Consider the following 22,624-nt stretch of genomic DNA (forward strand, 5'->3'; position numbering starts at 1 on the left):
GACCCTGTATAAACAGCCCCCCATGCCCCACCCAAGAGGCAGCTGCATTTTAGTACCAGAAGAGGGAACCCTGGATAAACAGCCCCCATGCCCTAGGCTTCATCTCAGTGCTGGGGGAGGGGGTCCCTGTGTAAACAGACCCTCTCATTTCTGGGCTCCACATACAAGTTGGGGGTGAAATGTCTCTGCTGATTCTGGCGTGACCGCCCAAGCCCCATTGCAGGTTGTGCCAGGCAGCTGTGGCTCCATGCAGACAGCAGCCTGATGCCTTTCCTGCCCCCACATGCCCTCCCTCAGGCATAATTTGCCATTGCCCTCTGCACCATCCACAGTGACTCACACCACTGGCTATTGCTGCTGGTCTCACCTGCTGGTGCTTTGCACTCACTGTGCCCTGGCAGAGAAGACTGGACAGAAGTGACATCTTCAGAACAGGTTTCAGAGGGGTAGCTGTGTTAGTCTGTACCAGTAAAACCACAAGGACTCCTCGTTGTTTGTACCTTCAGAACAGGGGCTAGCTAGGCAGCATAGGCCTCAGTTTACATTAGTGAAAAGTGGATGCACTTCCTTTTTCTGGTGTGAGCAACCACACAGTGGGGCAGGGAGCTGGGCACAGGCTTTTATCTTCCCCTGTTCTCAGCAGCTGCAAAGCCACCTCACAAACAGCTGATATTTTGCTAAGGCAGAGGCATCACCAGGGTCCACTGTCACACACACACGCTTCCAAGTGCTGAGTGTCGGAGCAAGTTTTGACTCTTGGGAAGATATGCCGTGTGGCTGTTAGTTTGGGACTATGCAAATTCTGCATAGAGGCAGCTTTGGGAGCCAGGGAGCTGTGCAAGGCAGAGTGGCGCCATGGGAACTGGTGGTGATTCCTGGGAGAAGGGCTTTCCCTACGTATTGTTTGCCCACCACTGTTCCAGGACTAGCTGTAGGTGGGTAAACAAAGCCGGTTCAACTTAAACTGTATCCAGGTTCCATGTCACAGCTTTCTGTCCACTAATAATCTGACATGCAGGGCCTGGGACACCTGCTGCCACTGTCTGGAAGAGATGCACTGTACTGGGTTCAGTGCAGGGGGAACTGGGTGAAAGAATGTGGCCTGTTTTAGACTGGATAGAATGGTCCCATCTGGGCTTACGCTCAGGCTCTGTGAGTGTAATGGTGACAGACCGCGGTTGTTGGCAGGCAGGATCGAACCTGGGACCTCAGTGCATGAGTCTCTACAGCAGGAACTAGCAGTCTCATTTTCTCTCTCTAAGTGGTCTCAGTGCCGCTAGATGGGGGACAACGCCACACCCAGGAGGTGTGTAGGTTACATGAGCACCCAACCCCTGCTGTAGCCCAGGGCTGTGGGTTTGGCGCTCAGGCACATCTGGGGCATTTCTAGGCCAAGCCTTTGGAACGTGCTGGGGCCACCTGACTTTGTTTTGCAGCCAGCGCTGGGGTTTGGCTTGTGAATGAGTCAGCCGCGGCCTGAGCTTTCACAATCCGAAACCTCAAGCTGAAAAAAGAAAACGCCAGGGAGGGGAAGATGGAATTGGGTTTCTCAGCAAAAACAAAGCATTTCTCAATGCAGGCTGCTTATAAGAGAAGAAGGAGCTGGCGATACAGACCCTGCCAGGAGCGGTTCCTAGCGGGCAGAGCTCAAGCAGCCTGGAGAAGAGCGTGTGCGACTGCGGGGGGATGAACTGAGCTTCAGAGCAGTGAAGGCAGATAACCCCCAGCTCTGGCAGGGCTCCTCCCAGCCAGGCCCCACAGGGACCCCTTTGTGCTGCCTCCAGCCTGGGGAGCCCAACTGGGGCTGGGCCTACCCCAGTGGAGTTGGGCGGAGTCAGTGATGGAGCTGGCATCTCCTGGGGTGGGGAACTGGCCAGTGGGAGAAGGACTCGGGCTCTGCATGGGCTGCATTTCCTTTTCCTGGCAACAGGAATTTCCCCTGGTGCGGAGGGGCTGAACACTGCAAATGCCTGAGGGGGAGGAAGGGGAAGGGGGAGGGAGAGGCAGCTGCAGAGGAGACAAAAAAGAAGTTCCTTTGGGAAAGGTGTTGGGAAACAAGTCCTAACAGTGGGTGCTGAGGGGGGGAGAGATGGAGGAGGGGGCGAGGTGGGGGGTTGATCCTAGGGTTGCCAGTTTTGTTTGGAGTCTGGATTCCAGGGAGAAACTGTTGAATTGGAATTCATTTGCAAATTGGATACAATTAACTTAGGCTTGAATAGAGACTGGGAATGGCTAAGTCATTATGCAAGGTTTCAGAGTAACAGCCGTGTTAGTCTGTATTCGCAAAAAGAAAAGGAGTACTTGTGGCACCTTAGAGACTAACCAATTTATTTTAGCATGAGCTTTCGTGAGCGAGCTGTAGCTCACGAAAGCTCATGCTAAAATAAATTGGTTAGTCTCTAAGGTGCCACAAGTACTCCTTTTCATTATGCAAGGTAACCTATTTCCCCTTGTTTTTTCCTACCCCCCCCCCAGACGTTCTTGTTAAACTCTGGATTTGTGCTGGAAATGGCCCACCTTGATTATCATACACATTGTAAGGAGAGGTTTCAGAGTAACAGCCGTGTTAGTCTGTATTCGGAAAAAGAAAAGGAGACTAACCAATTTATTTGAGCACGAGCTTTCGTGAGCTACGAAAGCTCATGCTCAAATAAATTGGTTAGTTTCTAAGGTGCCACAAGTACTCCTTTTCTTTTATTGTAAGGAGAGTGATCACTTTAGATAAGTTTACCAGCAGGACAGTGGGGTGGGAGGAGGTATTGTTTCATATTCTCTGTGTATATATAAAGTCTGCTGCAGTTTCCACGGTATGCATCTGATGAAGTGAGCTGTAGCTCACGAAAGCTCATGCTCAAATAAATTGGTTAGTCTCTAAGGTGCCACAAGTACTCCTTTTCTTTTTGCGAATACAGACTAACACGGCTGTTACTCTGAAACCTTTAGATAAGCTATTACCAGCAGGAGAGTGGGGTGGGGGGAGGTATTTTTTCATGCTTTGTGTGTATAAAAAGATCTTCTACACTTTCCACAGTATGCATCCAATGAAGTGAGCTGTAGCTCACGAAAGCTTATGCTCAAATAAATTGGTTAGTCTCTAAGGTGACCCAAGTACTCCTAATCTTTAATTAAAGATTAAGCTTTAATTCCTATAACCTCCACGACAATTCCTGGAGGGTTGGCAACACTATGGGAGTCCACTCCCAGGGAGGAGGGCTAGGGCTCTGTGGGCTGGGGGAGGGTGGGAAATCCCCTCCTGGGGGAAGGGCTGGGAGCCCCAGATCTGGGGGGGGCTGTGAGCGCAGGGAATCACTTGCCCGTGGGAAGTGTCAGGAGACCCATCACTCCGGCTATGCTGGGCCCGCTGACAATGGAGTTTTCCAGCAGCCTCTCCAGCCAAACCACCTCCACTCCTAAACCAGGTTGCCCAGGGCAGACGCAGGCCAAACCAGCAGGAGCCTGGCTCAGTTCACAGGGCTCCTGGCAGCGGCAGGCACTGAACGCTCTTAGTGCAACTCTGGCCAAATGGGTCTAGGCCTGTCCCCAAAGGCTCCGGGAAACCTCCAAGTCCACAGGCCTTGGCTCAGAGACAGCATCTGCAGGTGGGGCCGGCTGGGTCAGTCACTGCCTGGCCCTCTGCCCCTGGGGGTGGTAGGGTGACCACACAGCAAATGTGAAAAATCAGGACGGGGGTGGGGGGGTAATAGGAGCCTATATAAGAAAAAGACCCAAAAATTGGGACTGTCCCTATAAAATCGGGACATCTCGTCACCCTAGGGGGTGGGTGGGTAGACTAGAGGGGATGTCCCTGTAGGTGGGCATCAACCCTTGATGATAATAACAGCCCCCCCCAGGGCATGCATGGACTGTAGGGGATGAGCCCCCCTAACCTCCGGGGAGGAACAGACTGTAGGGGACCATCCCAGCCCCTGCCCCCTGAAGCCCCTTTCCCTCCCTCCCACTGCACTTTTTCTTTTATCCTGGCCTGACTGACTTTCTTTAACCTCCCCGCTGTGCCTGTCTGTCTGTGTCCATCTCTCTCTGCAGAAGTGGCATCAGTTTCACTGAAGCTGTGGTTTTCCGTAGGTTTGTTTAAGGTGGTAAAAATATGGATGAAGCTGAACTGAAATGACTCCTGAGCTTGCAGCATTTGGTGTGTTTTCTTACATCTCCAGCTCCTGGAGTCCTTGATGTATGGGAGATTCTTGGCTTTAATTTAAACAAATCCAGTACATTTCTGGCCCCCTGGCTTTGGAGAAAAGTACTAGTACAGGCTCAGATACCAGAGGGCAAAGCAGGAGGCAGTGCTGGGGGCAGAGGGGATATAGCTCTGAAGGCACAGCAGCGAGAGCAGGGGCTGCTGACTGGGCACCCAGTTCCAGCAGCAGCAGAGAAGTTAGCCCGAGGTAGCCTGTGTCCCCACCCACCAGGGCATGCTGTCCAGGGCAGGAGGGTCTGGGGCTTCCCACAGAAGCCTGGACTGACCCGCTCTGGCCCAGGTTCCTGGGACCCTCCCCCTGCGGTCACTGCTCCCCAAGACTCTGCTGGCTCCGAATACAGGTCCCTCTGCCTGGGCAGCTTTTACTGGTTGCAAGCAGCCAGCACTCTGGCCTCTGAGCTGGTCAGGGGGCGGGGCCACGGAGAGGGATGGGGCCTCGTGGCAAGGAGAGGTACAGCTCCCCAATTTTGTCTGGCCCATCTCAGCCCCCCCACCCCCACTAGGAAGAGGCTGGTGCTTCCCATGGGGCAAAGGCACAATATTATCATTATTTTTATTACCACAAAGCTCAGGCACCCTAGTACTCCACTGGGTCAGGTGCTGCACAGCCAGAGCAAAGAGCTGGTCCCTGCCCCACGGAGCTTACAGTCCAAGTATCAGAGGAGAGACACCACCAGGGCAGCGGGGGGGGGGGGGGGGGGCAAGTACAAGACAACACAGAGACAATAACGGAGCAGAGCCCAACAGGTATTGGGGTTTACAGCTTCATGACTTTTCAGCTGAGCTCCTGTTTCTTCGGGGTCCAGCGAATGCGATTAGCCTATGTGGGGCTGGCGATCCCCAAGGGCACTAGTGTAAGCCCCCCCAGCTAAATAAATGCTTCTGGAGGATACTAACAGGGAATCCCAGCTGACACACTGGGTGTGACCCCCCCACCCTGCTGCACCTGGGGGGAGGGGGTAGCTTGGTCTGTGCCCCAAACTAGGCACTGGAGGGACACACTGGCCCTTCCCCGCCCCATGCTGATTGTCTGTTTGCTCCACCCCCACCCCCTTTTCCCATCTTCACTCCGCCCCTGCCCCTCACCGCCCCTGCCTTTTCCCCCTCACCCCCCCTTTTCTTCTCATTTAGCTGATCTCCTCCTACTAAACCCAGCCAAGACTAGACACCATGAACATGCCATTTGTGGCCAGTACTTTGGTCACGGGCTGGGGCTGTCTGGCAGGCCCTGTCCCCCACGCTGTTTGTGCAGCGCTCAGCACAACGGGGCCCTGGTCTCGGGGGTCCTTAGGCATGGCCATGAGCTCCTTGATTTGTAATAACAGCTCTTCCCCCACCCCTGGTTGCTCCCCAGCTGGGTTTTCATTTCCCCATGGCACAGACTAATAATTAAGAGGCCTTGGAAGAGCAGGGAGGGAGGGGTCAGGTTTCCCCCCCACCAGGCAGAGGGGGCGGATGACGGAGGCAGGATGGTTTATAGGGAGCTGGAGCTCGGGAAGCTGCATCCCAGCTCCGGAGATTGCTTAATTCCAGCTGCAGTGAGTGGGGCTAGGGTGGCGTGTGGAGGCAGTGGGACTGGAGGGGTGCACAAAGAGGGGAATGGGGGCTCGTTCGCCAAGATGGGGGACCTGGTGGGGAGGGCAGGGAGCTCAGTGGAGTGAGGACGGGTAGAGGGGTCTGGGGGATGCATTTGAGCGGACTGCAGGCTTGGGGCTGTAACTCCCTGAGTGGAAGAACCCACTTCCCTCTGGCATTAACTTGACCTCCCCAGAGGATATGGGGCAAATAGGGACCTGTGGGGTATGTGTGGGGCGGGGAATGTGGGGGGAGAGACAGAGATTCTTGTGGGGAACAGGGCACTGTGCAGAGAGAACCAAGGGGGGAGGAGAGGAGGTTTGTGGGATGTGTGGGGTTCATGGAGGTGTTTGTGGGGGGCATGATAATGTGGGAGTAGAGGGAGGCAGTTGGGGTCCATGTGCGATTTGGGGGGGTGTCTATCCGGGGGAGATGGGACCAATTCAGGTTCAGGGGAGGCAGTGGGGTCCATGTGGGGTTAGGGGGGTGTCAGTGGGGGGAGGCACTGCAGGATCAGGGAAGGAAGTGGGGTCTGGGGGGGGGAGGCAGTGGGGTCATGTGGGGTTGAGGCAGGTCTGTGTGTGGGGGCACTGCAGGATCAGGGGAGGAGTGGGGTCTGTGTGGGGGGAGGTAGTGAGGTCCGTGTGGGGTGCGGGGGTGTCTGTGCAGGGGGGGACCATTGGTACTGGAACAATTTTTATACTGGGGATGCTGAGAGCCATTGAACCAAACTGTAAACATGGGCTATAATGGAAACTACTTCAAGCCAGAGGGTGCAGCAGCAGCCCTGGTTCTAGCAGCTAGTGGGGGACCACGGTAGGATTAGGGGAGGCAGTGGAGTCCATGTGGGGATGGGGGGGTGTTCGTGGGGGGGCACTGCAGGGTCAGGGGAGGAGTGGGGTCTGTGTGGGGCGAGGCAGAGGGGTCCATGTGGGGCTGCAGGGGTGTCTGTGCAGGGGGGCACTGCAGGATCAGGGGAGGAAGTGGGGTCCATGTGGGGTTGGGTGGGTGTCTCGGCGAGGGCCGTGTAATCCGCAGCCAGAGGCACTGGCTAGGTCCCTTCCCCAGGGTAGGTCAGTGCATTTGGGACCAGTCTCGAGGTCACATCCTCCCCTCCTCTGCGCAGGGACACACCAAGTCCAGTGACCATGCGGCCTGCAGTGTCCATTTCTCTGATCCTCGTGGCTCTGACGGTCCTGGCAGGTAAGAGCCCCGATTCCTTAGGGAAACAGAGCTGGGTCAATGGGGGTCTCAGAGCCTGGGGGAGGAGATTGTGCGTGTGAGAGGGGAGGGAGAGAGCCTGGGGAAGGGTGTGGGCCAGGGTGAGAGAGGAGCAGGGAGCATGTCAGACCAGTCTATCCTGTCTCTGCCTCGCCCATGGTGGGCAGCACTGATCTTTGCTGCATGTTCATGCAGCGCCCGCCCCCATGGGACCAACAGCTGCCCTAGCAACACCTCAGTAGAGATTATAAATAACTCTGTGGCTCAGGGATGCCGGGGATCTTGTCAGCAACAGTGGGGCTCATTGAAACTAGGGCCATGCGTTTTGCACCTGCAGTGTGCCACGTGTGTGCGCACGTGCATGCAACGTGCCAGGGTGTGCGTGGAGGTGTGTGTGCATGCATGTGTGCAATGTGCCGTGTGTGTGTAAAACCACAAATAGGAGCAGCTCCACATCTGATCTGAGCTGCCAGAACCAAACAGTAGCCCTGAGACTTCTGAAAAAAGCTAAAATCTCCACAGGCTGCTACTCAGCAACCCAGCTCCAACCACCCCAGCGTCTGTGTGGAGTCTGGGGTGGGCAGGGCTGAGGGAGCGCGATGGGTGGTCTGGCATTTAAAGGGGATCAAGGGTCATTAACCTCAAGCAACCAAAGTCTCCCAGGGGCTCCAGAGCCAGGTACCAGAAGCAGAAAAGCTAACTGTGAAAAGGGCTGAGAATTCACCCCGTGACAAGCGTGTTTCAGAGACTATGGGGAAACACCCCCAAGGCACAGAATGACGAGATCAGAGCCGCACCGTGCTGGGCACTGGACTGACACAAAGAGCTGACCATGTACGTGCACACACACAAACACCCCTCCTCCTCCAGCACATTGCATGAGCACGCTCACAAACACACACCCTGGCACACTGCACGGGTGTGGTGAGTCGAGTTTAGGCTGCAGGCATTCTCCGTCTCCCTTTCAGACTCCGCTCAGGCTCAACCGACAGAGCTAACCCTGTCCGAAAAGTTTGAGAACTTCCAGAACAGGCTGCAGGCCTTTGCTGACAGCATTGCAGATAGAACCAAAGCTGCCTTCCAAGAACTGCATCACAGCGAGCTGAGCGAAAAGACCCGGTGAGTCACAGGGGCCTCGGTGTGGCGGCAGGGCTCCTGCAGAAACCAGTGACACTGCGACTGTCACCTGGAGCTAAGCAGAGGTGGGGCCTGTTCCAGGCTTGGCTGGGAGGCTGCAGGAAGAGTTTGTACTGGGGGGAGGGGAAGGTGCTGCAGGAGATGCTCTTCCCCACACAATCAGCTCCAGCCAATTGTGCAGTGCCATGACCCCCCTGCTCTGGTCTCACAGGACAGTTGACATTGTAAATGATGTTGACATTTAAATTAGCACTGCTGAGCATCAGAGTTAACTCCTCAGTGAGAGCCCCTGCAGGCTTTCTGCGGACTCAGGCAGATGTCACTGCGCTGGTCACGCTTGGGAGAGATCCCCCCTCTCGGAGCTCAGGCAGGGACTGGCGCTCACTCTGTGTGCGCTGCACCTGGCAAAGGAGCACCAGACCTCAGCCAGGGCCGGTGCGGTGCTGGCAGGATGGAAGCTTGACCTTGGTCAGGGTCTGTGCAGTGCTTGGTGGCACTATGGGGCCTCTGAGCTAGGTCACTACTGAAATATGAATAATGTATCATGTGAAGCAATCCCACGATTGGGAAGTGTGGTGAAATCCAGCTGGCTGAGAGGCGCAGCAGATAAACTAGTACGATTTAGTTCACAGTTGGGACTGAGCTGGCCTCATTATCCTCACAGCTCCCAGGAGAGGCAGCTACACTAGAAAGGAAACACCCATTCCTTAGTCATGTGTCAAAATCACTGTAATTAACTGTAATTAACTATAACGACCAGGTGGCTGCTGAGATTTGCCAGCATCTACCAGGCTCTGTCCCCAGAAGGATGCTGGCTCTGTTAGCTGCTCCTAGACGGTAGTGTCAAAAATCAGGGCAGCTTTGCACTGTTCACAAGGGCAAAGCCCAGGGATTCTCAGCCATCCCCTTTACAAACCTCTCAGTCATTCCCATAGTAGCATCTGTGGAAGTGGGGGGTGAGGAAATGCAGGATCCTAACACACTGGCTGATGTTGCCTCTGCCTCCCCTTGTCTCACAGGAACTGGTTCTCTGAGCAATTCCAGAAGATGAAGGAGAAGTTCAATGAGAAGTTTTCCAGGGACAGATCTGACTGAGAAGAGATTTTTTCTGCAGAGCTCACAGGCAATTCCTGGGGTACTGGTCCCCTTGAAGAGATCATGCTGGGAGGGGAACCCAGGGTTGGCACCTACGTTCCTGTTTTTTATTGCTTTTTTTGTAGCCATGAATAAATGCTCATTGCCTTAGTGCTGGATTTGTATCCAGGGGTTGCTTGGTCGTTCCTGCACAGAACATGCTCATTAGGGAGAGGCCTCAAAATTCTCTCAGTCTCACTTTGCTTTTTCCGTCCTGTTATTCTCAGTGCCCCCTCCCGCTTGTCCCATGGATCACCTGAAATCATTCTGTGGTACCTGGTGTTCATGCAGTTCACATGGCCTCTCATGTGAGCTCCCCTGCTCCTTACCTGTCCCTTATCCAAACTGAGCAGGTTTTGCCTTTCAGTCTCTGCTAACCAAGCCCAGTGATTTCTGTGCCATTGCTCTGAATTCCCTCCAGTTTGTCACCTCTCTGGGCCTGAGACCAGGATTCTAACTGCAGGACACAGCAGAGGGTTTGGGACCTTTCCTGCACCTCCCTGTCACTGTTACAACCTTGTATCTCATGTGCTGTGTATATAGTTCTGCACATATATAGCATGGATCCATATACATGTGTGGCCACCGTTCTCCAGCTCTGGTAGCCACATTTTGTAAAGGATGCAGAAAAACTGTAGAGGGTGCAAAAAATAGCTGCAAAAATTATCCAAATACACAAAACTGTTCCTTGAAAAAAAGCCTCACAGGGAGCAACTGAAGGGGGCCAATCTGTTTCACTGATTAAAAAGACTAGCAAGGGGTGACTTGATCGAGGTATAAAAGCACATTCACAGAGGCTGAGAAAATAGCAGGTATTAAAGATCTCTTTTATCCAGCAGAGAAAGACAGAAAAAGACCCAGCAGCTGGAAGTTAAAGGCAGACACATTTAAATTAGAAACCAGGTGCAAATTTGAACAGTGAAGGTAGTTAACCTTTGGCACAAACTCCCAAGGGAAGTGGTGGATTCTCCATCCCTTGCTGGTGCCTTGCTGGAAGATGCTTTAGTCCAATGCGAGTTATTGGGCTCAGCACAGGGGTAACTGGGGGCAGCTTTCTCCTCACTGTATTTTCCAGTGAATGCTGTAATGATGAAGTGAGCTGTAGCTCACGAAAGCTTATGCTCAAATAAATTGGTTAGTCTCTAAGGTGCCACAAGTCCTCCTTTTCTTTTTTGTGGCCTGTGTTATGCAGGAAGTCAGACTAGATGATCTGATGGTCCCTTTGGGCTCAGTATTTATTAATCAAGCCAGAGGGTTATTTTTCTAAAGACAGACATTTAGGCGAAAATGGTGAGGGTTGGGGTGTACACAGTAACTCTTCATTTAACGTTGTCCTGGTTAACCTTGTTTGGTTGATGAGCAATTAGGGAACATGCTCTTTTAAAGTTGCGCAACGCTCCCTTATAACATTGTTTGGCAGCGGCCTGCTCTGTCCACTGCTTGCAGGAAGAGCAGCCCCTTGGAGCGAGCTGGTGGGGGCTTGGAACCAGGGTGGGCCGGCAGTCCCCCTGTCAGCTCCCCGCTCCCCCAAGTTCCCTATGCAGCAGCCGCCCAGCAGGCTTGCAATTGCCGGCAGTTCAGGTGTGCTGCTCCTGCCCTCTGCCTTGGAGCTGCTTCTGGGAGCCTCCTGCTTGCTGTGCGGGGGGAGGGAGAGAAGAGGGGTGCTAATGTCAGGGTGTCCCCCTCCCCCTGCTCCTGCCCCCACTCCTGTACCTCATCTCCACAGAGCAGGGGCGGGGACACGACAAGGCTCAGACTGGAGGGCGCTTTGCGGGCAGCAGCAGCTGTCTCAACTTGCTGATCTACTTAAAAAGGCAGCGTACTTAGAGTGGGGTCAGTGTACTCCCCCCCCCCCTCACATACACACACACACACACACACTGTGTGTCCATCCCCCCCCCCCCACTGTCTCTCTCTGCCATTTGTGTCTCCTCCCCCCCATTCGGGCTGCCTTGTAGCAGGCTACACTAACAACATGTTAACCCTTGAGGGCTCAGCCAAGTGCTAGTTCATCATTTAGCAGCAAGGCATTCCCCCTGGGAAATAGCCCACCCTCTGGCTCCTCCACCTCAACCAAGCTTCACAATCATCATTGCTGTGTGTGATGCATCCGATGAAGTGAGCTGTAGCTCACGAAAGCTCATGCTCAAATAAATTGGTTAGTCTCTAAGGTGCCACAAGTACTCCTTTTCTTATTGCTGTGTACAGTATTAAATTGTTTGTTTAAAATGTATACTGTATATATATATATATATTTCACCCCTTCTGCCTTGCCAGACTTAGCGCTCCCTCCTCTGGCAGGGACAGGGCCTGAGGTAAATCAGCACCACTCTGGAGCGTGTCTATCTTCCCTCTTCGGGGTTTGTTTCTCAGAGCCTTCCCGGTAGGCCCTGGGGCAGGCCTGAGGAGTGCTCCTCTACCAAACAAAGGGGAAAAGTCTATAATGCACTGAAACAAAAGGGCAATACCTTTCCCTGGCTCCCTAACTGGGGCAGGTGTTCTCCTGTCACTTGCCCCGGGGTATCAGTCCTTCCCCTAAACAGGCACTGGGTTTTGGGTGTCTCCCCTATGGGGAAGGGCACAGTCTCTCACACTGGAGAAGCTTATCTCCCTGCTGCCTCCAGCCTTGTGCAGTTTGTCTCCCTCCCTCCGGAAAGAGGTTTTAACAGGTTTCAGGCCGCCCTTAATTGGACTCAGGTGTCCCTAATTGACCTGAAGTAACCCCTTCCCAGCTTGTAGGAAAAAGGGCCTTTAGCATTCTAGGGCCAACATACCGGTTTTCTTTAAAATGTTTTCCCTGGACCCTAACCCCCCATATTTACATGAATTCTTATGGGGAAATTGGATTCGCTTAACATTGTTTCGCTTAAAGTAGCATTTTTCAGGAGCAGAACTACAACATTAAGCGAGGAGTTACTGTATGTGAATCTCACCATAAAATCTTTAACCCAATAAATACTGACACAAAAGGCAGAGCCTGGACACTAGGGGGCTCTCTAAACTCACCAACAAAGGCAGAACAAGATCTAATGGCCGAGAGTCAAGGTGAGAAAATTTCAAACTGGAAACAAAGCAGGGATTTGTAACAGCGTGAGGGAATAGCCACTGGAACAACCTCTCTGGGGTGTCACTTTAAATCAAGACGGGGGTGGGAAAGAGGTCTTTCTTAGCCCCAATCTGCACTACAAACTTGTGAGCACATCACATGGCTAGACTGGCCTAAGCCTCGCTGTGGACTCTATCGACAGGAGGGGTTCTCCTGTCCTGGGAGGTGGGGTACCTGCGTCGCCAGGAGACGCTCGCCCGCTGGTGTAGGTAGGACAGAAGCGGCTAGGAGCGACAGCAGTGCAGGTGTGCAGCTGCAGCACTGTAAGTGTAGACAAGCCCTTAGATCCAGCACCAACGTCTCGTCTCCATTGCCCTGCTGCATGCACTGACTGCGGGGAAGCGAGTTTGGGTTTGCACTTTGCAGCAGCCTCAGTTCACCCCCAAGCTGGGCTGCCAACACTCCCTCATTTCAAGAGTCAGCCCTTATTTCTTCATCTCTGTCCAACAAGATCGGGAGTTGCTGGGTGCTGCAAAAAGCAGCAAGAAACACCCCCGGCGAATGGAGGCGAGCCGTACTTAGTATTACTATTTATAATAACAATGATGATAACAATATCAGGAGGAGTGCGGGGAGGGGGGCTAAGAAAACAGTCCCTGATTTTGGCAATACAGTGTTGGCACCCCTAACCACAAGTCACTGGGGATGGCCTGGGTTAAGCAGGTCTGCGGAGATGATCACAGGGCTCCTTTGGGAGAGTCAGCTCCTCAGCTGCTGAAAATCATTTTGTGACCCATTTCAGAGTAACAGCCGTGTTAGTCTGTATTCGCAAAAAGAAAAGGAGGACTTGTGGCACCTTAGAGACTAACCAATTTTGGTTAGTCTCTAAGGTGCCACAAGTACTCCTTTTCTTTTTGTGACCCATGTGATTGTGTTTTAAACTGATCCAGAAAAGCTGGTTGATAAATTACCAGGAGCAAATATTGCAAAAGCTCTGAGCAAAGTGACCTTGGGAGCAGGAGTTTAGCTCCCAGCAACCTTATTCTTTGGGATACTTAAATAAACAGCCCTTTGGACCCCCAGATGTCAGCAGCCTGTCAGAGAGCAGCTGACCTCAGTGTCTCTGCTTGGAGTGCCGTTCCACACACAGGTTCTGCACTAGTAGCTTTAATTTGGGGTTTTTAATGAGATAGTTACACCAGTACAACCCCGCATGTGGGTGCAGTTATATCGCTATAATGGTGCCTTGTCCTGGTTTGGCTTATTCCCGTTCCATAAGGGAGCAGCCATACAGGCTCCTTTATGCTGCTAGACCTGCCTCCACGGCAGGGCTGTGTGTTGTACCACTTTCAATACACAGGCAGAGTTAAAGTGGTGTGTGTGTGCAGAGAAAGGCTCAGAGCAGCTGATAGATTGTCCCCTCTTTGGGACTGGGCTGTCATCCTGGTCTGGGTGTGTAGGGCATCCTGGCCTGTGACTGCCACTCCTTCGCACACGGGCAACGCAAATAACAGGAATTGGGCTGTACTGAGCACGCTGTGTTGAATTGCCCCTTTGGCTACAGAAGGGAGCTGTGGGAAGGGGGTGGTGGGAGTGTGAACCCTGACAGTGTTTGTGCGAGAAGGCACTTTTGTATGCAGCACAGGGATTGTTGATGGGTGAGAGCCCCTTGCATATGGGAAGCTCTAGGATGGGATGGCGGGAGGAACAGCTGTGCAGGGGGAGAGAGAGACCAATAATACCTTGCTGTTCTGTGGCACTTTTCACCAGTAAATCTCACTGTGCTTTACAAAGGGGATCAGTATCATTATCACCCTTCCTGTTTGCTGGACTCCTGGCTTCAGTGGAGTAGTGTCCATTGAGACGATGGCCCTGGGGCTCTTTGGAGGAGAGGCATAAGAGGAAGGCACTGGAGGCATACATGACAGGGACACAGAAGGGAGACTAGCTGCTTATCACCCTCTTTCTTAACACAAACTCTGGCTCTGCACATGGCTGGCAGCAGCTGGGAAGCAGTAAAAGGGGCAGTTACCAGGAGCACCCACTGTTCTTAACAAGGGCAGATCAATGGGGGATTCCCTGTAATTCTCAATGGGGAGGGGGAAACAAAGCCTCTTCCTGGGCAGATATCTGATAATATGGTGCAAGGCAGCCAGAGAGAGAGAGGTAGCTAGCGAGATAGGTAGGTAGATAGGTAGATGGGAGGTGGAGGTGTGTGTGGATGCATCATTCCCTTTAAGCTGTACCTTTCCATGCCCCCACCCTTCCAGTGGCATTGGTGCCTTCTCTGATCCATGCCCCCCGCACTGTCTGTTGACACTGATCTGTCCCCCAGAGTCTTTGTGTTGCACGATTATTAGTATTCCAGGTTTAGAAGCTGGGGAAGAGTCTGAAGGTTCCAGGACACCCCCTCTTCTCTACAGCTTTGCCTCTGGCATGATGGGCCTCCGCGGCCCCGCCTGGGCTCTCCTGTTGCTCTGTGTCGCCCAGGCTCTGGCTATGAGTTTCGGGGAATGTTACTGCCATTCCGGTAGCACTACCCGCACTAGCTTTCGTCCAGCTGGCCCAGCTAAACTTGCACCGAAGAAGCAGCTGTGTGAGCTAGAAACCCCGGGCTGCAGCCTACACCCGGCAGCTCACGCTGAAGCCCTCACTGCAGCGTGACGACCATTGTAGCTGATGCTAGCTAGGCTAGCGCTCCCATGGGTAGGTCTACCTGACTCAAGGAAAAGCCCAGAGCCTTGATGGGCAAAGGTGTCCTTTAAAAATAGTGCGCATGCTCAGCATCTTTGAAGCCTTTCTGGCTGGAGTGTAATTTCACAGGGACCCTGAGAAACAGGAAGCTGGAATGACTCCCCTAGGGTCATGCAACGTTGCTATAGCCATGTTGGTCGAGAATATTAGAGACACCGGGTGGGTGAGGTAGAGGCTTTTATTGGACCAACTTCTGTTGCTGAAAGGGAGAAGCTTTTGAGCTTGCACAGATCACTTACCTCACCTTCCCTGTCTCTCTCAAGGTCACACAGTGAGCCAGGACACCCCCTGCCCACTCTAACCCACTAGACCCCCCTCCCCTCCCAAAGCTGGGGATAGAACCCAGGAGTCTTGACTGCCAGCCCATGCTGTGAGGAGGGATGCGTTACTAAGGCCTTGTACACACGGGCACTTTACAGCGCTGCAACTTTCTCACTCAGGGGAGTGAAAAAACACCCCCCTGAGCGCTGCAAGTTTCGGCGCTGTAAAGTGCCCGTGTAGACAGTGCCCCAGCGCTGGGAGCTGGGCGTGCTGGAGGTGGTTTTTTTCTATCCCAGCGCTCTGCCACGACTACACAAGCCACGTTAAAGTGCTGCCACGGCAGCACTTTAATGTTGCCAGTGAAGACGTGCCGTAAGTCACCAAGAGCACGCTGGCTGTTTAGCCCATCTGTCCACACAGGCGGCATCTGCACGTCCATAATGTCCATGCCAGGGAAATCCCCTAATGGGATGAGGCTTGGGGGAAGAGGTGTAGAAACCAAATAGCCTCAGCATCACTCAGAAGGATGGGATGAGGCCACCCCACCCAGGGCAGAGGCCAAGCACATGGGGCTGAAGTGGGACATAAGGGTTTCCTAGACCATATGGGAGTTAATTGTGGCCTAGGCTGCCCCCTTGAACCAGGGCGAATTTCACAATGGAAGGCCTGGCTGGGTCATCCTTCAGCTGCAGTCTCTGGGGCTGGAATCTGCTCTGTTTGAGCCAGGCTGGCTTTGTGGGGCTCTGGACAACACTGAGCCCCAGGCTCAGAGCACCCTCCAGGAGAGTGTAGAAAACACTGTGCTTCCACTGAAGGGCCTGGGAGGTATCTCTGATGTTTCACTGAGGGGGCCAAGAGTAGGGTCTTGGGGGGAGGCAAGGTGCAGGGGAAAGGCAGGCTGAGCCGGTGGGGAAGTAGGGTGATGGATCTGGGGGGAGTAAGGGAGGGGCAGATCCCACAGGCTGCCTGCTGAGTGGTGGGGGGTTTCCGTGGGGCTGAATTTCCCCACTCACTGAGTCAGTATAATTCTGACTCAGTCCCACTCCTAGGGACATAGGGTGGTGGGGGGGTTGTGTGGCATTGGTCAATCAGTTGCTCTCAGGTCAAAGGGCCAGGCCTGGCTGTGTTTGCTTGGAGTTTGACCTGGGATGGTGAGGTTGTGTCATTGGTGGATCCGCTTTTGGGAAAGGGGGGTTAAGAGTTTTCACAAACACTCTATAAATGAGCTGGCCAGAACCTTGGAGCCAGAGTGAGCAGCAGCCTCTAGTCACCCGTGAGTACCTCTCCTGTGGGGTCACACAGCCTGCCTGCCTCTCAGCCTGGACTGTAATGCTCTGGCTCCAAGAGTGCCTGGGGGCTGGAGCAACCTCACACGGGCTGCCCTCTCTGGATTGATATCTCCCCCTGTATCTCTGCATCCTGACCTGGAAAAGCCACGGCTGGGAGCCTAGGGCCCGACAGGGGATTTTCCTAGGAGCACGAAGCCCCAAGGGGTTTGCTTGACTTCCCTGGCCTGCGAGCCCAAGGTTCTGTTTCTCCTTTACCAGCTGTACATGTTTTATTTGGTTTGTAGGTTTCTGTGCCTTGCTCGAGTCTCAGGAAGGAGCCACGCTCTCTACAACAGGTATGGTCCCTAGTCATCCCAAGACCTGGATCCCTCTGCCAGCCCAATGGAATTGGAAGCTAGATACATTCAGGCCAGTAACCATACAGTGAGAGGGACTGGGGACAGATGTGGGGATCCCCCTCCCTTGATGTCTGTGAACAGAGCACAGACATCTCATCGCTCTGGCTTACCCAGGGCCAGGAGGATACACGAGTCACTGGGAGGGCTTCTGGCCGGGGTTATGCAGGAGGCCAGACTCCCTGCTGATTTCAAATCAATGAATGTCTGAATCTGCAGCCCATGCCCTGTGTTGTGTTTTACATGTGTGGAAAGTGTGTGTGCAAAGTTCCCATCCCAATTTAGCAGGGTTCCCATCCACTTTGTAGGTGCAAATGGCAGGACTGGGCGCAGGGCAGCACAGGGAATCAGCTCCCAGGAAGATGCTGGCACCTTGGTCTCTCCTGGTCACTGCCTTGAATACACAACAGTTTAGTCTCCTGAGGACTGAGATGCTTTGGTTTAACTAAAGTCTCTGGACTCAATAGACGAGTGTCTGGATTAAACTGAATGGAGCGTGCTATACAGGAGTTCAGACTGGATGATCTATTGGTCTCTTTTGGCCTTAAACTCTATGAGACAGGGAAATACTGGGTGCGCAATCAGCCTGTGGAACTCCCTGCCACAAGAGGGCACTGAGGACAAGAGCTCAGCAGGATTGTGACAGGGATGGGACGTTCCTATGGAGAACATGAATATCCAGAGCTGTGATAAGGATTTAAAAAATGGGAGGTTTGGCACTGCCCTGCTATGGGGCATGAGCCACCCCCTCTCTCACAGAGTCAGGTGGGGATGCCCACCTGGCGTGTGTTGCTGATAGAGGTAGGAGGCTGGGCTGGATCGATGTGACTCAGGTGGGGAATCCCAACAGTGTTCCAGGAACTATGCTGTAGGGAACAATCCTGAGCCAGTTTTGTGGGCCTGGGGTGTGGGCTGGGTGGGAGCTTGCCATTCTTGATGTCCACTGGTGTGAGCTCAGCCCCGGTGCAATAAGTGAGGGTGGGAGGAAGGGACTAGGCTCAGCAATGTCCACTCTGACTTTCTGCGCACACACCCAGTGCAGAGGGAGAAAGTGGCATTAACCTGAGGGTTTTATTTTCCAGCAAATATGGGGCAGATGGGTCTGAAAATTGCAGTGGCCTTCATCCTGCTGCTGTTTCTCTGCACCGGTAAGAGATGCTGGCGTGTGGTAGATTCCCTGAAGCCGGAGATGCAGGTTAAACTCCTCCTGATGATGTCGAGAGAGATGATGTCTCCTTGAGTTTCCCTACTCCAGAGCACGTTACTCTTCCTTCTCCCCATTTCCTGTCTAGGGGTTGTATCCAGGCCCAGGGGAAACCTGAGGACGCAGCCCAATATTTGCCAAAGTGGCTGCTGATTTTAGGGCCTGATTTTCAGAGCTGCTGAGCTCCTGGCGCTCCCCCAGCTTTCCCTGGAGTTATGGGCTGCTCAGCCCTAGACTTCCTCTTCATGGTTTTCTTCAAAAAATTTTCCCAAAACGTTTTTTTCGCTAGAACAGAAATTTCTAAGGAAATGTCCACTTTCAATGACATTTCTTGGATTTTTGCCCAAAACTGAACATTTTTTGGTCCCTAACAACTGGAAGCCAAAAACCAATAACAACAAAGTTACAGTTAAAAAATGAGAAACTGGAGAATGAACGTAAAGAAAAAATTTGAATCAAATTTTTTCATGCAAACAAACGCCAGTTCTCTGCTAGCCGCAGAATGAGTTGCCCTAAAGCACTGGTCTGCTCTCATCCTGGGAGTCTGTCAGAGCAGCATCTCTCAGCCTTTCCTCAGCAGTGATCCCTTATTCAAAATAAAAGTGATCCCCTACGGGTACAAAAGTGGGAGTAAAAAATGATAACAGTGTTAAGCTTGTAGAATACTATGGCTCATTTGATCTTACACATCTAGACAGTTTTGGCAAGCATAAAGTTATTCTGGAAATGCTATTTTCTTTGCTTTAGAATTGTGATACAATTGTTCCGCTCTACAACACAATTTAGAATTATAATACAATTTTCAATGTCCCACAACCCCCCTCATTTGCCTGCCAAGACCCTTCTGGGGCTTGCAACCCACCCGCTGATAAACATTGTGTTAGATTCTGTGGTGCATCTGAGCAATGGCTGCCTCTCCTCGCTTGTGTTTAGCATGTCACTCACACACCAGAAGTGGAGGCTTTCATCTGTCCGGCCGGAACTAGGCTGATTTCCCTTCTGCATTAAACACAAACCCCCATCCAGCCAGTGTTTGCTGTTGCGTGTTGGTGCATGAACAGCATCTTGTGAGGTGCAAGAATGGTACTGGGATATTTGTGACAGGTGCTTTGCACATCAAGGGATCACGAAGATTCAGCTTTTCCAGTTTGTCTCCTGTATCAGAGGGGTAGCCGTGTTAGTCTGTATCCACAAAAACAACGAGGAGTCCAGTGGCACCTTAAAGACTAACAGATTTGTTTGGGCATAAGCTTTCGTGGGTAAAAAAACCCCACTTCTTCAGAGGCATGGAGTGAAAATTACAGATACAGGCATAAATATACTGACACATGAAGAGAAGGAGAACCAGTGCTGACAAGGCCAATTCAATCAAGGTGGATGTGGTCCACTCCCAATAATTGATGAGGAGGTGTCAATACCAAGAGAGGGAAAATTGCTTTTGTAGTGAGCCAGCCACACTCAGTCCCTATTCAAACCCAAATTAATGGTGTTAAGTTTGTAAATGAATTGTAGCTTGGTAGTTTCTCTTTGCAGTCTGTTTTTGAAGTTTTTTTGTTGAAGGATGGCTACTTTTAAACCTGTTATTGAATGTCCAGGAAGATAGAAGTGTTCTCCTACTGGCTTTTGTATGTTTCTATTCCTGATGTCTGATTTGTGTCCATTTATTCTTTTATGTAGAGACTGTCCAGTTTGGCCAATGTTTGTCTCCTGTCTTTCCAATACCAGTGTAAAAACAGCTACCTTCCTGGGCATGGCCCCTCCTCCCCTAGAGAGACCTGAGCCCCATTTTCTGTCTCTGCAGAGGCTGCCAGTTATCGGCTGCAGAAGCGAGAGGCTCAGGACTCATTCTCCCAGATCCAGGAGGTTGCCAAGAGTTACTGGGAACAGCTGAATTCAGTGGTCCAGGGCTGGCTGGACAGTGTCAAATCTTGGTAAGGGGAAGGCAGAGTGCAAGTGTAACCCACACCCCTCCTGGGTGTGGTGTTCTGTCCCATATAGTGGCACCAAGACCACTTAGAGAGAGAGATAAAATGAGTCTGCTCTACAGCCTTAGCTAAGAGCCAGTTGTCTTTTAGATCATGTGGTAGATAGAGACTCATGCACTAAACTCCATAGGTCCCAGTTCGATCCCGCCCGCTGACAACAAGGTTCTGTCAGTGTTACACAAACAGAGATTAAATCTGGAGGAAGCCACCAGCAGGCCAGTGTTTCCAGGCAGCATTACTGGGAACAGACACCCCCCCAGGGGGAGTGGTTTGGGAGGTGGTGGTCTCTGGCTCCCCACAGACAGAGGGTTTGCTCTGTCGGTGCCACAAAGCCCTGGAGAGTCCCATGTGGTTACAATCCTGGGCGCACACAGAGGCAAAGAGCATGCACTAGTTGTGACCTAACAGCCCCTCCCCATTCCTGAGGGCTGATTCTCAATCACTTCTTTCCTGTGACTGGGCCAGGCTCTCTGGCAGGCAGGTTAAAGCTGCCATTGTGGTTCCTGAAGTTTGAAACTCTGCCGGGTCCAGCTCAGGCCCTGGTGTGGCTGCTTTAATATATGCAGATGATACAAAACTACTCAAGATAGTTAAGTCCCAAACAGACTGCGAAGAGCCACAAAATGATCTCACAAAACTGGGTGATTGGGCAACAAAATGGCAGATGAAATTCAATGTTGATCTGTGCAAAGTAATGCACATTGGAAAACATCATCCCAACTATACATATAAAATGATGGGGTCTAAATTAGCTATTACCACGCGAGAAAGAGATCTTAGAGTTACTGTGGATAGTTCTCTGAAAACATCCACCCAATGTGCAGCGGCAGTCAAAAAGCTAACAGAATGTTGGGAATCATTAAGAAAGGGATAGATAATAAGACAGAAAATATATTGCCTTTGTATAAATCCATGGTACACCCACATCTTGAATACTGCGTGCAGATGTGGTCGCCCCGTCTCAAAAAAAATATATTGGAATTGGAAAATGTTCAGAAAAGGATAACAAAAATGATTAAGGGCATGGAATGGCTGCCATAAGAGGAGAGATTAATAAGACTGGGACTTTTCAGCTTGGAAAAGATGACTAAGGGTGGAATATGATAGAGGTCTATAAACTCATGACTGGTGTGGAGAAAGTAAATAAGGAATTGTTATTTACTCCTTCTCATAACACAAGAACTAGGGGTCACCAAATGAAATTAATAGGCAGCAGGTTTAAAACAAACAAAAGGAAGTATTTTTTTACACAACGCGCAGTCAGCCTGTGGAACTCCCTGCCAGAGAAGGTTGTGAAGGCCAAGACTATAACAAGGTTAAAAAAAGAACTAGACAAGTTCATGGAGGATAGATCCATCAATGGCTATTAGCCAGGATGGGCAGGGATGGTATCCCTAACCGCTGTTTGCTAGAAGCTGTAAATGGGTAACAGGGGATGGATCACTTGATGATTACCTGTTCTGTTCATTCCCTCTGGGGCACCTGGCATTGGCCACTATCAGAAGACAGGATACTGGGCTAGATGGACCTTTGCTCTGACCCAGTGTGGCTGTTCTTATGCTCTACTTCTCATGGCTCTCTCGGCCCTGGGAAGCAGAGATGGATGCTGTGGCTCCAACATGGCATTCTATCCTATTTGGGAAGGTCCTCTGAGCAGGGGGCATTAACAGGCAGTTGTCTCCACCTATCTGAAGCCCCTCTATGCTGCCCGAATGGCATGAAAGGGCCCTAGGGTGCATAGGAAGCAGGGCCCATGTGTCAGCAATTTTCAGGGCTCCATGGCTGGATTTGGTGCTGGTTTTACTCTAACCATGGACTGTATTTAATAACAATGCTGACAGTGCAGACCATCCTGCAGGGACCAGGGTCCAGCCCTCTCACGTGGCGTCTCCTCCTCCTCTTCACTTTCCTTCCCAGGGACATCTATGAAAAAACCACATCGGCTGCAGGGACCTACACAGAAATCCTGAAGGACCAGGTTTACCATTGGTGGCACGGGGAGCAGTAACATAGGCTGCTGTCCACCCCATCCCCATCCCCTCCCCGCTACCATTCCTACAGTGACAAGCCGGCAAGGATAGCGAGCGGGTTCCTCTGTATTCATATTTGTTTATGTGCTGACACTTTTCTGCTTACCGAGTCAATAAAGCAAATTCCCTTTTGCCTTGCTCCATTCACTGCTGTGTGTGTGGATCTGTGAGCGACACAGAACTTGGTGTATATGGGGCTCACTCAGAGTCTCAATTATAACTGCACCTCCCATCCCATTATCCCTGTCTTCAGATATTGGGAGGAAACTGAGGCACAGCGAGGGTACCTGAGAAGGAGTAAAGTGCAGAGGAGGAACAGAACTCACAAATCCTGACTCCCCCACTCATTGTCCACCAAGTTGAGAATAGGACCCAGG

The 22,624-nt window shown here is 52.0% G+C and overlaps 2 protein-coding genes across 2 annotated transcripts; both read left to right on the forward strand.

The window, feature by feature from the left end:
• Positions 1 to 6,934: 6,934 nt before the first annotated feature.
• Positions 6,935 to 9,244, forward strand: APOC1 (apolipoprotein C1). The gene is made up of 3 exons (XM_077841018.1): positions 6,935 to 6,994; positions 7,981 to 8,131; positions 9,169 to 9,244. The coding sequence occupies exons 1-3, from the start codon at positions 6,940 to 6,942 to the stop codon at positions 9,242 to 9,244; spliced, it is 282 nt and encodes a 93-aa protein (XP_077697144.1). The 5' UTR covers positions 6,935 to 6,939.
• Positions 9,245 to 12,312: 3,068 nt separating this feature from the next.
• On the forward strand, positions 12,313 to 22,225 carry APOC2 (apolipoprotein C2). Its single transcript, XM_077841210.1, has 5 exons — positions 12,313 to 12,328; positions 16,918 to 16,968; positions 18,111 to 18,176; positions 20,034 to 20,163; positions 22,135 to 22,225. The coding sequence occupies exons 1-5, from the start codon at positions 12,313 to 12,315 to the stop codon at positions 22,223 to 22,225; spliced, it is 354 nt and encodes a 117-aa protein (XP_077697336.1).
• The last annotated feature ends 399 nt before the right edge of the window (positions 22,226 to 22,624 follow it).

Source organism: Eretmochelys imbricata, chromosome 24 (assembly GCF_965152235.1).
Source record: "Eretmochelys imbricata isolate rEreImb1 chromosome 24, rEreImb1.hap1, whole genome shotgun sequence".
Taxonomy (NCBI): domain Eukaryota; kingdom Metazoa; phylum Chordata; order Testudines; family Cheloniidae; genus Eretmochelys; species Eretmochelys imbricata.

Bases quoted from the DNA above. Each gene is read 5' to 3' on its own strand.
- APOC1 (XM_077841018.1), top strand. From the start codon at position 6,940: ATGCGGCCTGCAGTGTCCATTTCTCTGATCCTCGTGGCTCTGACGGTC. The intron at 6,995-7,980 runs GTAAGAGCCCCG...TCTCCCTTTCAG, and splicing joins GGCTCTGACGGTCCTGGCAG to ACTCCGCTCAGGCTCAACCG. The intron at 8,132-9,168 runs GTGAGTCACAGG...CTTGTCTCACAG, and splicing joins GAGCTGAGCGAAAAGACCCG to GAACTGGTTCTCTGAGCAAT.
- APOC2 (XM_077841210.1), top strand. The intron at 16,969-18,110 runs GTATGGTCCCTA...TTTATTTTCCAG, and splicing joins AGCCACGCTCTCTACAACAG to CAAATATGGGGCAGATGGGT. The intron at 18,177-20,033 runs GTAAGAGATGCT...CTGTCTCTGCAG, and splicing joins GCTGCTGTTTCTCTGCACCG to AGGCTGCCAGTTATCGGCTG.